General features: G+C 39.7%; 1 protein-coding gene across 4 annotated transcripts in view; it reads right to left on the reverse strand.

Moving 5' to 3' along the window:
- Positions 1-35: 35 nt before the first annotated feature.
- The window catches only part of LOC5569948 (dynein heavy chain 3, axonemal), a 47,329-nt gene continuing 29,870 nt past the window's right edge, over positions 36-17,494 (reverse strand). For 2 of the 4 annotated variants that reach the window (XM_021848439.1, XM_021848437.1), the window contains 9 exons: positions 16,998-17,436; positions 16,826-16,940; positions 16,565-16,769; positions 13,781-16,511; positions 13,550-13,679; positions 10,620-13,491; positions 782-1,408; positions 641-679; positions 36-537 (listed from right to left, as the gene is read on the reverse strand). In XM_021848439.1, coding sequence (XP_021704131.1) covers positions 235-537; positions 641-679; positions 782-1,408; positions 10,620-13,491; positions 13,550-13,679; positions 13,781-16,511; positions 16,565-16,769; positions 16,826-16,940; positions 16,998-17,436 — 7,461 coding nt within the window. In that variant the 3' untranslated portion in view covers positions 36-234. The remainder of the gene's footprint in view (positions 538-640; positions 680-781; positions 1,409-10,619; positions 13,492-13,549; positions 13,680-13,780; positions 16,512-16,564; positions 16,770-16,825; positions 16,941-16,997; positions 17,437-17,494) is intronic. The other 2 variants (XM_001658799.2, XM_021848438.1) reach the window with 1 other exon arrangement.

Consider the following 17,494-nt stretch of genomic DNA (forward strand, 5'->3'; position numbering starts at 1 on the left):
GGAATGGTGATATCGCAATGATGAAATGTTTGAAGTAGCGTTGGTTTCGTATTATTGTTTAGCAATTTGGGAGGGGAAAATCTTTTTTGTAGCAAAAAAATCACACAGTCTTCAGAATATGAGTGTTACAGGTGTATAAGTGAAATATGTATTGAAAGGCACTCTCAAACTGTTCAAAAATATGAATGTAAATGACATCGCTCTATATCTGTGACTACACGTAGTGAGTAAAAATTAATCATCAAGTTGACAAAGACAAGCGGTTCCTCGAAGCGTCCAGTGCTCCGGCGACTGTTCGCTGTTCAAATCAAGGAACATTACGAAATTGGTTGAGTGCCCGGTCGTTGAGAGGATTCCACGACGTTCGCTGGTCTTGTAGATGGGACATTCGTATTGGTAGTGCTCCGGGGTGGATTTGCGTGACTTCAGCGTTGGTGTCATCGAAACGATAGGCAAAGTATCGAACAGCACTCGCGGCAGCGGTTCATCCAGACAATTCAGTTCTCGATTCCAACGTGCGCCTTCCAGGAACAATCCCTGTGTTTGAAATGTTGTTTGAGTTGATTAATATTTTATGTGATTTGAATAATAGAGTAATTGTTTTGTCTGGAATTGTTTGAGTTCTGCACTTTGTACTCACGTCGAATGTGACGAAATCCTCATTTTTACCCCGGCGATCCTTGGTAAAGTGTGCAATGTATATGACATTGAAATTGTTTTCAGTGATTAAGTGGAGCATGTTGAAAAAAAAAACCTAAACAAAGATGATTAGCTGACTTACCCTTACGAAGCAACCGACTTCCGATCGTTTTTGAATTTTATCCTCCGATTCAAACGTTGTTACTTCAAATGACATTACCAAGTCATCGATACGTAGTTTGTTTTTCCGAGAGTGGTTCTGCATAACGCCAGTCAAAAACGATTGCGTGAAATAGAAACCACTCATCCAATAAACCTTCGGTTCACCATCCTCAATCCAGTGTTGGAAAAATGACAATCGTTGGATGAAATCGTTTACATAGCTTCCCAGTGGCTTCAATGAAGGATAACTCTTTGAAAGCCATGCTTGCGGAACTCTTCCGATACTCATAGAACGATAAACCCGCTCCAGCTCCGGAATCATACTAATTTGTCCCTGAATTGCGCGCTGGACATCTACAAGGCTCATTTTAATGAAACTTAGAAGCCGGTTAAAGCGGGTCAGCTCCTGTCGCAAGACGGTGTTCATCGAGTTCATGTAGAGAATTGGGAATTTCTCGGCGGTTGCTTCCACGTCAAATGGTTCCGGAAGCTTCTTCATTATTTCCGAACATATCAAAAGAACTGGATCGATGGATTGCTCATCGCGGCTTCCATTCGCTTTGCTGGCATTGAGCTGCGTTTGGGTGCGCAGGACTCGGTCGAGAAGCTGGGAAATAAAAATGTTTATTGTTAAACAATATTCAAAAATAATCATGTGATAGGGTAAATTGCCAATTATTGCATGGTTAAGGAAGCTGCGTTAGTAATTTGGCTGTCAAATATGTCAGAATCTTAAACTTAAACCAAATTTCGCTCAAAACCAGCAAATATATTCGGCCATCATATTTTCCATCGATGTTTGTGCTTTTTAATTGATTTGATTGACTTTTTTCCACATTTATGAACCCTTGCCAAAACCCAATTTTTTCACACTTTGAAAACATCAGCATCCTATTGTTCCATACTTTGGGCCCAATTATTGCACACATCTTAAATTTTGCTTTTAGCTATTGTTATTGAAGACGGCGTGATACAATATTCCAAACAATATATTTAACGAATTACGATGAGTTTGCATGAATGAAATAATGATTTTATCAAAGAAAAAGCCAGAAGGAGTGCAAAACTGCACTTTGTTTTGTCAGTTTTGTTTTTATTCTATACCAATGGGCATTGCATATCTCGTAGCGTTTACTTCATAGCCAAAAAATTATGCTACAGATGCTGGCGGTGCGCCAATTTTTGATCGCTTTAATATTTACAAAGAAAAACCATATTTTTCTAATAAGTTCTCCTCGCATTATGAAACCATAACATAAATCTACATTTTCGTTAAAATAAAAATTGAAATCCATTTCGGTTCGACTTTGGTAGAAGCTATTTCATTGCAGGAAATATTTGAGTCATGACATAATATTTTGGGTGCTACTTAAATACATGGTAGTTTAATTCCGCTTAAAGTGCATGATTTTGAACATTTTAATGAGCAACATACTGCTGGTAGTTGGAATGCAGTATTCATTAGTGTTTCGTATTGATATTAGGGTTTCCATTCATTGCCAACATTCCCCGAGTATTGACAAGTGTGCAATAATTGGGTGGTGTGTAATAATTGGCAATCTACCCTAAATATAGTCTCATCCAGAAATTTATTTATTTCTTCGATTCTGTGTTGACTCATACTCCGAACACTTAAGGCAAAAAATCGACTTCAAATGCAATGATAGGCATAAATCGGTCTTATAAAACTTCCCGCACATCATTACACTGAAAACCATTACCACGAATGAAAAATGACCCCAAAAATGCGCCACTTCCCCGAAATTCAACCACGTTCGCGAATTTGAGTCTAGATATCCATCTTTCTCGTACTGTGTACAACAAGCGATGTTTTCCTGGTAGTGTTAAAAATAGTTGCCGGCGTAATATCTACCAGGGTTGGGAACAATCTTGAAATTCACTCTACAGTAGCCTAGTAGAGCAAATCACAGACAGTGAAGCCAGTGAAATTCATGCCCATCGCTGCTGTAGGCAAAAAGCCTTGAAAATAGCAAAGCATAACCCAAAATTACTGTAGAAAAATGTTCTATTTCCCGCTGCATTTTCCGCATTTAGAACCTTCATTGACACTAATGATGTAGAAAATTCATGCACCTATCATAGGCTACATGATGAGATTCTTAAACTATAAACTGTACTGGGAAGAGCCTCGTGATTTTCGCAAAATTCAAGCCTACTACTATTACCATTCCCAGCACTGATATCTACTAACATTCCAATGAGTGGTTTTTTCTTCTTTCAATAATCTTTCAAGGTTATAAGCTATAGCTATATTCTTTCGAGGTTATAAGCTATAGGTGTGAAAAAATTGAGTTATAGGCTGTTTTTTCGAGTTGTACTGTTTGGGTTGAAGTCCAGTCGATAAATGCGACTCGTTTATAGTTACTATCGAACAGAGTAGGGCAAACATATTTTTGTCAGAAATTTCGACTGATATAATTGTCTCGCGCAAAACTCAAAGTTGACAGTGACTTCAGACGAGTAACCTTGAAAATAAGCCCCTGCACTACTTGCCTATATCACATTTTGTCAGTATTATAATTTCCAACAGGAGATGTGTCCTTCTTTCAACTATCGGCTATCAAATCAGATAGAGATTCATAGAGCCATAGTCTAGTGCATAGTTTCCCAAACTGTGGATCGCGACCGCCAGAGGGGTCGTAAGCTGCTATCTGGTGGGTCGCGAAATAAAGTCTCAATGTATTTTAATTTTCTTAGAATTTTGTTTTACATTTTCAAATGTTTTCTCGAAAGCAAACGGTTTGAAATTGTTCTCATTTCTCGCTTAAATTATGATCTCGCCCTAAAAGCCGTTGGTAACGAAGTGTGATAGATGTCGAGATTAACATACTATATTACTGTGTCAAACTTATGAAACATACACCAAATTTAGCCAAAAACTAAATGTGAAATATTTGTTCCAAAATTTTTTTCACATACACTGGAAGCGCAGTGATAAACAGCACTCTCAATGCTAAAATTTTCAGCTCACCTAAAATTTGCTGAATATTGCTGGTAACTACCGAAAATATCACAAAATTGATAACTTTTTCAGTCTTTTTCTCTTGCTTAAACTAATTTTTTAACAGTTTTACTAATAGAAAACTAAGTTCTTTACATTTTTCACCTGGTGGGTCGCGAGGAATATGCCGGACGGCTAGGTGGGTCGCGCACTCGAAAAGCTTGGGAATATATGGTCTAGTGCCATTTCAGACTATATTGAACTCGCATTGTCTCCAGGAATATAAGAATAAAATTATGCATTACCATCAAATAATATAACGCTTTTGAGGGAGGGCGGAAAAGGTCTCTAACGGGAGAACGAAATCAATATCAGCATTATAGATCATCAGTTTGAAAAATGATTTATTGCTGTGAACACAGCCATTTTTTTGGGGCCTATTTTAGCCGAGTGGTTAGAGTTCGCGGCTACAAAGGACAGCCATGCTGAAGGTGTCTGGGTTCGATTCCCGGTAGGTCCAGAATCTCTTCGTAATGGAAATTTCCTTGACTTCCCTGGGCATAGAGTATCATCGTACCTGCAACACGATAAACGAATGCGGAATTGGCAAGTTTGGCAAAGAAAGCTCTCAGTTAATAACTGTGGAAGTGCTCATAATAACACTAAGCTGAGAAGCAGGCTCTGTCCCAGTGAGGACGTAATGTCAAGAAGAAGATGACAGCCATTCTTGAAAAATCAAGTGCTCGCGTGTGCGTGTGATTTTGGTTCTCACTTGGCACTTGAAGAATAGCTATTGATTAAAAGAAGGATACATCTTTGATAACAAGAACATGAATTCAAATAAAAATCAAACAAAATAAAATATTCACGTTAGCGACTTCCACGCTAGTACCGGCCCAACTGAAGAAAAGTTTTCTATTTCCGGAACTTTGGATTCTCTTTGTCATATGTGTTAGAGACTTAGAGACAATTTGATTGACAATGACCGCCAACAAACAAGAGAAGGTTTGCTTAACCTCTATTGATTACTTACACTAAGTTTTTTTTTACACGGGGGACATGTCGTACAAAAAAAAAAACGCGCAGAACAAAACCGTGCTATTTTTGGAATTTGTGTATAAATAAGAAAAAAGCTGATAATTCTGAAATCCATGTAAATAAGAAAAAAAAAATCTGTGTTGATTCCAAAATCCGTGCAGAAAAAGTGTCATGTAAATTCCAAAAGCCGTGTATAAATAAAACGTGTAAAAAAAAAAAAAAAAACATTTGTCCAATCTTTATATCAATTTTTTTGTGGCAAGAAAATTTGGGGTAACGGATTATTCCATGTAATGAGGTATTCGGGGATATGCAATATGATCTTCTCCATGTATGGGATCATAGGAGAATATTAGAGTCACACTAATGTAGATGAATTTCTACAACTTAAAGACCAATTTGACATATCTTGATAACGAATGAATTAACGTTGTTTTTTCACAATTTTTTGAAGGAGTGAACGATAGAGGAAGATTTTTACGCAGAGCTTTATACTGTAGCTAAGTCTGCGTCCAAAACTAAAGCTCATGCAAATATTGTAAAATAGCATTACATATAAAGAAAATGTACAATGCTTTTCAATACTTGTTAAGTTTTTATGCAGATCTGTACTGAAATCTTGCAGTTGCTAATTAGGTGCATTTTCTAAAATCTAACATCATTAACCCCTCTACCGGCAGCTTCATTTTTTACCACTAAAAAGATACTCTTTAATTAATGTTCGAATCGTCTGAGCAGAATCTCGATAGAGAAACTTTAAAGTAGATGCAATTGTTATGTCTGTTTTAAAACTGAGTCCTCCAGAAATGTGAAGTTGTTTAATATGCCGTAAGCTTTATTTAACTACCAAGGTTAACTTTTGGTGAAAAAAGGTCAGAGGTAAGATGTATGTTTGGTGGGTTTTGCTAGATTGTTTTAAAAAGGGTCTATCAAATACAACGATGTTTATTTTGTCAAAAACAGTGTATTTGATTAAAATAATGTCTTCAATCTTTGAGTAAATACAGTAAATTTTTTATTTTGGCGATTACTAGACAGTTTCTTGGAGGGTTTGATGAAATGTGATTTAAAAAAACAACAAGTCTGTGATAAAGTTCTGTTTTTTGTGCGAAATTTGTTAAATTTTTTTATGACAGCTTTTGGTGGATTTTGAAAATTTTGGTTTTTGTGAAAATAAATACGTTTTAATGACAATTAACAAATTTTATAACAAATAAGAATCATCAAATTATTTTGAGCCTTAATGATTATCATGATCACTTCTCTAAAACTTTGGATTTTTGGATTTTTTTTTCAAATTTTATGCAAAGTTTATCAATTTAATAGGCCATTTTCATTAGTTATTCGCGATTTTCGATCAAGGAACATATGTAAGGGGCGATCCATTAAACCCCCCTTCCCCTATGGTAAGATTTTTTCTATGAAAATAAAAATAAATTGTATGGCGCGAAAGAAATCTCAGCCCTGCCCCCTCCCCAAAATTTCCATGTATAAAATAAATTGTATGGCGCGATAGAAATCTCAGGCCTGCCCCTTCCCCAATTTTCCAGGTATCATAAAATCATTTTTCACTGATTTTTTTGGGGAAATATATTTTAAATTTCAATGGAACTGATATGATTAGAATTTTTAGGTTTAAAGTACGTCCTGATGGAAGTACTTATATAGTATTAGTAAGGAAAATAATCTACGTCTTAATTGAGTTGCAAATCTGGTTCCCACGTCACATCAAAAGCACAATAGAAAAACAAATGCTTTATTTCAAGAAAACATTCCAAAGCACAATGACAATCATCAAAGTTGGGAACACTGCTGTAATGAAATCGAATTTATTTTCCATGTATTGTTTTCATAATGTGTTATTTTGAGATTACCCATCAAAATATTTGGAGAAAAACAGTAGAAGCATTAACCTAAGAATGCTAATGTCGCTGCTGTTCGTGTGACCAACATCTAGTTTGCTGCGATGTGACAGCGTGAGCACCGGGCCTCAAAGTGTCAAAGGCCAAAACAAAACATTCTCTATTGTGTGGGATCGATCAATCAATGAAAAATGGCAATCAAAGGTAATAATTAGTTAAATCAGTTTTGTGACAACAGCGTCATTAGCGTTCTACTACTAATATTTCTATTAGAAAAACGCTTACAATTTGCAGTAGATCAATGAATATGCGTGCAAAAGTATGAGATTTTTCAATAAAACGACCATAAAGAGATAAATTTATACCTAACAATGCGATTAAGAGGGGGGGTCCGTAGCCTTGAGGTTACGCTTTCGCTCCATAAGCGGAAGGTCATGGATTCAATTCCCAGCCCCTCCAAAAAAATAACCCGTCCAGCCACCAGAAGACGCCGCACGGAGGACCGTGCTTAGGGGAGCACATCCATTCTCCGTCAGTATCAGATGGTGACTGAGACAAACTGACCCACTTCGCAGGCAGCTAGCCTCAAACGACTCAGGAACACGGCAAAACGAACCACCGCAAGAGAGTAATGGACTATGGCTTATGGAAATCGATTGGACCAACAGCAAAGCACTCTCCTACCTGCTCGGTGTGAGAACTAAAGAGCAGAAGAGAGTGAAAGCAGATGTAAATATAGATTAGCTAAAAAATAGAACTGTATCGGTAAGGAAGATACAGATAAACTGATTCCGGCACAGTAGTGGCCACGAGCACAGAGTGCCTTAAAAAAAAAAAAAAAAAAAAAAAAAAAAAAAAAAAAAAAAAAAAAAAAAAAAATGCGATTAAGACTCGCGATATAGATCTATTTTATATAAATATATTTTCTTGAGTAATATAAACCGATTTTTAACACTATTTCTACTTAACTTTTTTGCTGGGAGTAAAAGGATGATGTTATAGCAAATTTGGTCATAAAGTATCAATCACTGGAATGACCTAGTGTCAGAGAACGATGGAATATTTTTGATATTTTTTAAAGCGCGAATGATAAAGGATACCAACATACTATTTGTTCATAAAAATGAGGATTTTTGTTATGCGAAAAAAGCTTAACTTTGACGAATTTCTTAGGAGTTTTTGGAAAAACTATTTAGTTCTTCAACCAAAAACATTTTGCAAGATTTTGATTTTTTTTTCATAACATTGTTGAATAATAGTTGAATAATGCACAGAAACTGTGCGATTATATCAATAAATAAAAAATATATGGCAAAAATAAAGTGTCCACTTTATAAAATGAACAGTCCTTGTTTAATTGTGTTTAATTGAACTTGAATTAACTCTAAAATGGCTACTTCTAGAGAAGTGATCATGATAATCATTATGGTTTCGAATAATTTCAAGATTCTTATTGTACAGGGCCCAGATAGCCGTAGCGGTAAACGCGCAGCTATTCAGCATGACCATGCTGAGGGTCGTGGGTTCGAATCCCGCTGGTCGAGGATCTTTTCGTAAAGGAAATTTTCTCGATTCCCAGGGCATAGAGTATCTTCGTACCTGCCACACGATATACACATGCAAAAATGGTCAATCGGCAAAGAAAGCTCTCAGTTAATAACTGTGGAAGTGCTCATAAAAACACTAATCTGAGAAGCAGGCTTTGTCCCAGTTGGGACGTAACGCCAGAAAGAAGAAGAAGATTGTACAGTCTACTCTCCATAACTCGATATTGAAGGGATCATCGAGTTAGGGAGGTATCGAGTTACAGAACATAAAACCAGTACAACTGCGCCCCAAAGGACCATCAAGTTAGCATTGAAAACCAACTTTTATTAAAATTCTGATAATTTACAAAAAGTTGTTCTTAGAAATTTTTTTAATGTGACTCTTTGTGTACATTCAAAAAGTTCAAAAATGAGATTTTTGTATACTTAATTTTTGTTTTTGAATTTTTCTTGACAAAATATAAAATATTTTTTCAGTGTTTATATTTTTTCTTGTACACTAAAACCATCAATTTACGCAGTCTTATTTTACGCGAACTCAATTTACGTTACTTTTTTCCGAAGTAAATTTAATTTACGTCACTTTTTATTACTAAGTGCGTAAATTGAATTCAGAAAATTATATAGGAAATTATTTAAAGAAATAACCTCTGGTTGGAGAAAATCGTTGAAAACACATGCGATATGAGTTTTTTGGAACGGGAACGAAGAGGGGATGACAAAAACCAATATCCGACGCCATTTTGAAATTCAAGATGGCTACCTCCGGTTGGAATTTATCATTGAAAACCCATGCAATATGGGTACTTTTGGAACGGGCATGACGAGGGGATGACGCAAATTGATGTCCGACTCCGTTTTGGAATTCAAGGACCATCCAAAAACAACTCAATATAATACTTCGTTCACTAATATAGATAGATAGGGGCCAGCGCAATATTAAAGAACTATCAATTGATAATTGGTTACGCTTGTAGATCCTAAGGCCTATATTCGATAGAGATCTTGGAGGACCAAGAACATCCACACAAATCAATACAATACACCTTTTACTCACATGAATAGTTAGGGACTTTTGGAGTATTTGAAAACTAATCTCTAATCAATTATTACGGTCGTAGATACCAAGGCCTATATATATTATATATAGGCCTATATATATCCTTGAAGGACCAAAATCATCCGTACAAACCAACAAAATATTCCGATAACTTAAATGAATAGCTAAGAGACTGTACCATATTGAAAAACTATCGATAGACCATTCATCACGCTTGTACTACCGTGAATCGCAAGTCAGTCCCATCCGTTAAAAGTAGGCATTGAGAAAATGGGCTTTGAAGTTTCCAAACTCGTTTTCCATACAAATATTCAAAAAATTCCAGAAGATTGGAACATGTTCAAATCTCAATGAAACTTTCACAATTTGCTTTTCACTACGATATCTTCCCGATAAAAATTTAAAGATGAATGAAACACGGTTCATTTTTGTGTTACACAGTGCGGAAATCTGTAGTGGGACTGACATGCGGGTACCTTTTATTTTGGGACAATTTGACTTGCTGTTTGTTTTCCTAATTTTTCCGAACAAATCATATCATCTCATTAGTGCAGCTGAAAGAGTTTTGGAAGATATGGTGAAAACTGAACACAACTCAATTTTGACGAAAATGCAGATGGGACTTGAAATTTGCCCACATTCTAGCCTGATTAAGAACCAAATATTAGCATGGCAATTCTAAAATGTATGGTAAAATCAAATAAATTCGATATCAAAATTCTTTTAGAGGGATTTAAAATAGATTTTTACTTCTCTGATATTTTTTTGAAGATTTTGTGCAAATTTCGCTCAGGATTTCGTAAGAATTCAGATTTTTTATTTTTTTTTTCATAAATTCTGTGAGTATTACATAGTATTAATATTCTTTATGATTTTATGAAAATAATTCATATAATTCTGTCAAAAATTTATATGGGATTTTTTTTCAGGATTTCTTCTAGTATTTTTGAAAATCCTGCACATGGTTTTATTAAAACGAAGTCCCGGATATTGCGAGAATTCACCGCAGAATTCTTTAAAAACTTTCCTAAGGATTTTTTTTTGTCAGACTTATTTTTAAAGGAGTTTGTCCTGTATGAAATTCTTTATGTGGAATCCTACTACGCATTCTGCGACAATCTTGCCCGAAATTGTGTGAGAATTATGCTGTACAATAATGTAAGGATAAAAAAAGCATAAACTTGTAAAATCTTTAGTTGAAATCATTCGTTGTAGAATGTTCAAAAATCAAGTTGGTAGAGTAGCTAATCATTCAGAATGTGAAAACATGCGAAGTTTTACATATGGCCAAATAGGGAACCACTATGGTTATAACTGGTTCAAACTGGTCCTATCAACCGAACACTTACCGAATTGGTTTCCTCGATGTTCCTGGTAATGTCTGCGTTCTCGTGCAAACCGAACACCTCCGGATGGGCTGCTAGTGGCAATGTCGATAGGTACTCCAAGGTCACCTCCTTGACGGGGTTGATCGGGACCCGGTAGTTACCGGATTCGGAAAGTTTGTATCCATCCTGGTCGATCGTATCCTGATTGTAGATACGATTCAGCAGTGCCATCAACAGACGACGGTCTTTGTCGTCCGTCACTCGTCCACCGTAGTTGCACTCGCCCGTCAGATAGATGTGCCCTTCGAACGGAATGTACGAGCTCTGATGTAGGAACAGCTTCAACTGCATCAGTGAAATCTTCAGGTCAGACTCGTTGAACTCGTACGATATGTTCCAGCCGAGCGGACCGAACTTACAGCGCTCCTGAACGACCGCGTGGAAAAACACCAATGAGAAGACACCCCTCGTCCATACCCGTGTAACGTCACCCTGGAATGACTCGTCCAGGAAAGCTTCACTGCTGAGTGGTTCTGATTGATACACTCGCATCATATTGAGCTTCAATCCCTTCGGTGCTTCATTGGTCATCTTGACACTGTTCTGAAGGATCGATACGGGGAACTTTTTGCTGGGATATGACGTACACCATAGGCGGTACTTGGGATGGACGTGTTCATACAGGCTTCCATCCGTGACCAACTTCTCCAGTTCATCCATGTAGGACTCCGCAACATGACAGTTCTGCAATATGACCCACTGGCCAAGCTTTATGGCATCGAGAATAGTTTTGGTAGCCTTCGGGCCTTGTCCTTGACCAAGAGAAATTACGCGACAGTCGTCGCCCATGTACTTCTCGCTGGCAAATGCCAACAAACTGTCCATTGGGTCAGATCCTGGGGACAGCATAAAGATGAGCGGAATCCGAGGAGAGCTGTCTTCGTAGGACGTTCGAAGATTGAACTGAGGAGGTTCGATATAGGATGGTCCAATTTTCATGATGATAAATCTCTGTAGCGCTGGCACGACCTTATCCGGGCGTAGACACTTCAAAATGATCAGTTTCACCAGATCATCTTGTCCTCGATATGGTTCCGGTAATTCACTGTTTTCCGGTTCACTCAAGTTGTAGAATGCTTGCCATTTGTCAAGATTATCGGTGAAAGTTTCACGTAGTTTGTTCAAAGACTTGAGTGAAGAAGCTCGGACAAGTTCGGTCCACGCTTTTTCGGTGAGCCAATCTGGTGCTGGATTTGGATAGGGGTTATCTAGCGCAAGCCCTCCTGTCAATAGGAAAGAGAGCTCGTGACCGTCCATTTCGCCCTCTCCGCGTAGGATTCCCGAGCAAAGAACGAAGGAAAACATGAGCTTGTCCTTTTCGAACAGTGACCGACAGACATTGTTGTAGATCGCCTTGGTGAAGTATTCAATCAATAGTTGCAGACGTTCATCAAGATTGTCCGATTTTGGGGCTTTGAGAATAGTTTGCACAAATATGTTGAGGAACCAGGTCAGATTGAACTGGTACATGGGATCAATGTTTGCCAGCTCGGTTGTGCAGAAGAAAATAACCGCTGAGTGGCGCGCAACTGGAATGTAGAGTTGTCTTGCAGCATCTATTTCCGCTTCAGTAGCCACAGCCACCAGCTGTTTGGCTTGAATCTCTCCAGAAAGCTGTTTGCTGGAGGTTAGTATGTTGATCGCATTCTCGTCATCCAAGATGTTACCCTCAGATGAAGAAAGGACCTGCAATATCTTCGCTTCAGCATTGTACAGTTCTTCTTGATTCTGCGCGGATTCGATGATGAGTGATTCTTTCTTCTCCTGTAGATCTGGTCGTTCTTGTATGATGACGGTTCCCAATAGTTGTGAACGTAGGCCTTGTTCCGTTATCATAAAATTCATTAGTGTTACCATAACAGCCGTTTCCGGTAGGTAATGCGGGTTTCTCAAATTGGTTGTGATGTAAAAACGGAAATTCTCATTGTACTCAACCAAACCGTCTCCAAATTTGATAAGGTTGGCACCTTTTTGACGAATTACGTTTTTCTCAAGAATCGAATTCAGACCAGAATCAATAGTTTCGCCAACATTTTCCAGCAACACGGGATATCCATTGATCAATGCATTTTCTACGATTCGCATATAATTCGGATCCATTTGCTGAATAATCTTCAGATTGTTTTCTTTTTCCATATTCTTAACCCATTTGTTAGCTTGTCCTTCCGGATCTATCATCAACGGCCAACGACGAGCATTTTTAACAATTATTCCGTTCTCCACCGAAAAGTTGTCGGTAGGTAGTCCCCATTGTGACCAGCTACGAATCTCCATTGGGTTTCCTAGGGTCGTCAACAGAGAAAACTTATCAGAACAGGAAATCTCGCTCTGTTTTGTGATTTCGTTCCACTCTTCTATGATGCTGCTACGGAATTCCGTCGAGAAGCATCCCAGATAAGCAATGCAACCAGCTGCCAACAGTACATCCCCGATGACGTTCTTCAGTGACTTGTGTAGGTTCTCCGCACACTCCGACCAACGCTTCTTCTCGCCTCCTAGTCCACCGATCAGCTGTTCGGCGCGGATCAATTTCTTCTCGCAACTATCAATCTCGTCCTCCAATCGTTTTTTCTCCCGGGACTTCTCTGCGAAGAAATCATTCAATTTCTGCAGCTTGTCCAAAATTTCCTGCAGTTCGGCCCGTTTGGCATTGAGCTTTTCCATCTGTGCAGCGAGCTCCGCTTCGGCCCCGGCCAGGGCGACCTTCTTGGGGGCTACGATTTTGGCCACTCGGTCGTAGATCTCCATCGCCCGTACCCATCGGCAAAGACCCTCACAGGCCATCGAGATGTTTTTGATCTTCTCCGGGACGAACTCCCGATCGGCAATGTACCTGGTCGCAAAGCATACGGTTAGGAGGAAATTCTGAAACTGACTTCAGTTATACTCACACATCACGAATTCTCTTCATAACTGGAATGGGTATATTGTCCTTGTCGAAGGTTTTCAAACTGTCCAAGAACTTGAGATCACCAAGCATCTTCTGGGAGGGACCCCAGAAATCTTCAGTCACTTTTCCGGCTGAAAATATCGAAAATGACAATCGAAATTACAATACTTACTTTATCCGATTCCGATTTAAACTCCATTGAATACGGATTATCCTACCAAACCAAACTTACATGGTTCAGTTTTGCGATCGGGTTTGATGCCCTTGATAACACAAACCGCTTCCAGCACCAGTTTCACTCCAGACGGTGGATTCTTCATCGACTTGACAACGGTAATGTCAGCCGGTTTGAGCGTATCCAGCGCCGTGAGTGCTGCTTCAAGTGCTGGAACCGCTTCCTGTAGATCGCTTTCGCAGTCGTCTTTGATGGCTTGTGCTGATGCAGCTGCCTCGTTAGCCGCTGTTTCATCCGCTCCGACAATTTCCTTTTTCTTCTCAGCGTCGGCCGTTTCGCGCTCAATGTTCACCATGATCTTCTCAGTTTCGTCCGAAGTTTGTTTCAGCTGTGGCTGCAAGCCTTTAAGTTGATCCTGCATTACCGACACCTGGCCAGCGGCAAAGTCCAACTTTTCCAACCCAACGGTATAACGGTCCCGTTGGGATATAATTTCCGTGTACTTTTTGCGGTATAACGTACTGAAGGATCGCAGCATCTCCAAGTATGACGTAGGGGTAACGTAATTCTTTCTTCCCTGTTCCAGGAAAAAGCGTTCGGAGTTTTCAACGACTCCGCGGTTGAACACCATTACCAGCTCCACGAGCTTCCTCTCGAGACGATTAAGCTGACGGGTTTTCAGTTTATCCGCTTCCTCTTCTTCTTTCTGTAGCGAAGTTGCTGATGGCTCGGTGGATGAAGGAGCTTCTTGATCCAGCTCCATTGATCGAATAAAGTTTTCGGCAACCTTTTGTAAGGCATCATCTGGCCATGAAGTGAACCAATCGATAGTGCAACAGTTTATCAGGGATGGGTAAATGCGAACCCGTTTTTTGAACGACTCCCCAATAGGAGAGAAGGCCAAGGCGATATGTAGATTCTCACGAACTCTTTCAACGAAGAAGTTGTAAAGAGACAATGCCGTTGAATCAATAGGCTTGTTGGTCTGTCTGACGATGGTTTGCATCTGTTCAAGAATGACTGCTTTTTCTTCCGATTGGAACAAGTTCGGAATATCGGCAGTGTTGAGTAGGGAGTTGATATCCTCCACAAATGCTTCTTCTTTGGCTTGTGAATCGTTGAACAGAAATACGGTTGGCTTGCCTTCATTCCCCGCATTCATGAGCAGTTTTTTCATGTCTTCACGCCACTCGTTCATGGAGTAGCTTCTAGTAACTTCGACTTGAAATACAGATGCATCTGCCATATTAGCGGCTAACTTTACAGAACTTCGTCTGCCTGCTCCACCGAGTCCTACCAACAGCAAATGCCCTCGTGGCATCTGCAGTACTCGCGAGATTCGTGATATATGCTCGATTGCAAATCTGAATAGTACGAGATTCATAGGGGATTTAGATTGAGCATTGTATTCGCTGAGATAGAAGTTCATATTCTTCTCTAGCTTCATCCAGCTGTCGACTTCATCGTAAACTCGACTTACTGCATCTGGTTCCATATAGTTACCGAACAACAAATCACGCATGTGTCTATCACTGACTCTTTTACCGCTCTCTATACGACTTCCGAACGCAGTCTCGAGCTTCATTCGTAGCTGTCCATTGGCCGCTTCGTCAACCAAACGTAGCAGGGTTTGTTTATCGTTGTCATCGATCAGTCGATCGTAGAATACTCGGTATGTTTCATGAGCCCAAAGACGTACAAGTTTTTCCGGATCTGGAAGCCGCTTTGCCGGAACCATTACAATCCCCTGATAGATTCTTGTGACATCACGCAGTGAGAACAAGTAATGTGATTTTGCTGGAGTTGGTAGGAAGTTAGCAATCGCTCCTCGGTAAACCGATATGACCGCTTGACAAAGATTCTTACACAACCTGGAAACTGGTTCTGGGAATCCTTTAGAAAAGTGCCATTCACCTATTTCGCTAAATATTCTGAAAAGTGTGGTGTCTTCAAATGAATCTACAGAAAGAACTAGGGTGTGTCGATACAATCGTTGGGGAATATAGTTGCTGCCTCCGACTAGGCCCATTGCGCCTACGAAAAGCAAATCAATCAGCTCGATCTTGGAGGTATCTCGCAGATCGGACCATATTCTATGATCCAACCATTGGCGGATCAGTTCAAGGGGAGGTTGGGAACCGTAATCGTCTCGAGCGGGCATGGCTACGTCATCGATGAAGTTGACACATTCCTTTCCAACGGGAGGTCCATAAACTCCCTTTCTACGGCGATCTAATTTTGACATGATCGTATCTTGCATCTGTTGAGCAGTGCTCCGAGCCGAACAATTGATTATGTTGGAGATGAACTTTGCTTTTGGTAACTCGCGAATGTAGTTCGCAATGGTGGCACTCTTGCCGGTACCCGTTGGACCTACCAAAAGAATTGGCATACCGGCGGAGACACACATTTCCGTCCAATAGAGAATGTACCCGGTTTCCTTGGTGGGAATCATGAGCTCAGAAACGATGCAACTTTCGGGAAGGCTAAGTTCCTCCGATTTCAACCAAGGCCACCAGGTTTCGTGCTCGTCGAAACGGTAGTCTAAGAAGTTCATCTTTTCCGGATACATCTGGCCTCGGTTCAGTGAGAAATGTTTGGGCTTTGGGTGGTCTTCGTTGGCACCGTAAAGGATTTTCCTTAACAGCGGATCAATCGTTCTTCTGCCTTCGATCGTAACGGTTGAAAAGTAGGCCCAGGCGTAGCAGAATAGGAAAATCTGTTGGAACCACACTTGGTTGTAGTTGTTTGTACGCGATAGGAATATTGAAAAGAATGACGAGAATATCTGTAAAAGAAAACTATCAGAGTATTGAAAAATTGAACATTACTTTCACCGACAGAGTAGTGATGCATTTCGGAAATCTTCAGTACAGTGTCTACGGTTTGCAACCAATGAAGTGCTGGAGGGATAAGCCATTCAGTGAGCTGCTCGAATAGTCCTACATTTAGTTCGCTAACTCCCTTCTCTTCAAGGCACAATAAGTAGGATTTGTGAAGAGCAACCCATCCTAGCTGTGACGGCTCCATGTAGATCATGCCGCATCTGAAACGAACTTAAAATCGAACAAACCTCTCCTCAATTTAGATTTCAGAGCATACCGCGAAACCGTTGCGGGAGAAGCCTGTTCCAAATCAACGGGTTCGAATACCAAATTCATCAGCTTGGTCATCTGGATGATCTCTCCAGACATCAAACAAAGTTTTCGATTGTCATCTGAAACACATTGTTATAGAAATTACATACAAAAAATTCTGTCAGGAATATCCCTACCCAATACAGTGTTCAAATTTTCAATCCAAACCGCGTCCACTGGTCCGTCGAATATGATCCACTGCCGCTCCAAGCTGCTCGTGTAAACCATTTCTCGGAACGTATTGGCCAAGACACCGTCGGACCATTCATGCGATGCGGGATCGAAACTACCGTACAACTGTCCCATGGAAACTGCCTTGGGATTGATGATTCTATAGGCGACACCATGCTCTTCCGAGAGATGTCCCTTCTCTCTACGCAGCTCTCGAAGTGTTTCGGCAAGGATCTGATAAGCAGTTGTCTTGCCACCCATAGAATCTCCCACAATCATAAGACCATGGCGGACCAGCAGCATTTCGTAGATCTGCATTACTTTATCGATGAACCACGGTGTAGGTTGCAGTTTGCGTTTGACAAGCTCGATCAGAAGCAATCGGACGATATCCTCGCGTGCCGGCTGCAATAGGGAACTCCAAAATATTTCTTTAATTCTATAGCGTAGTCAATTATACTTA

This window comes from Aedes aegypti, chromosome 3 (assembly GCF_002204515.2).
Source record: "Aedes aegypti strain LVP_AGWG chromosome 3, AaegL5.0 Primary Assembly, whole genome shotgun sequence".
In the NCBI taxonomy this organism is placed as follows: domain Eukaryota; kingdom Metazoa; phylum Arthropoda; class Insecta; order Diptera; family Culicidae; genus Aedes; species Aedes aegypti.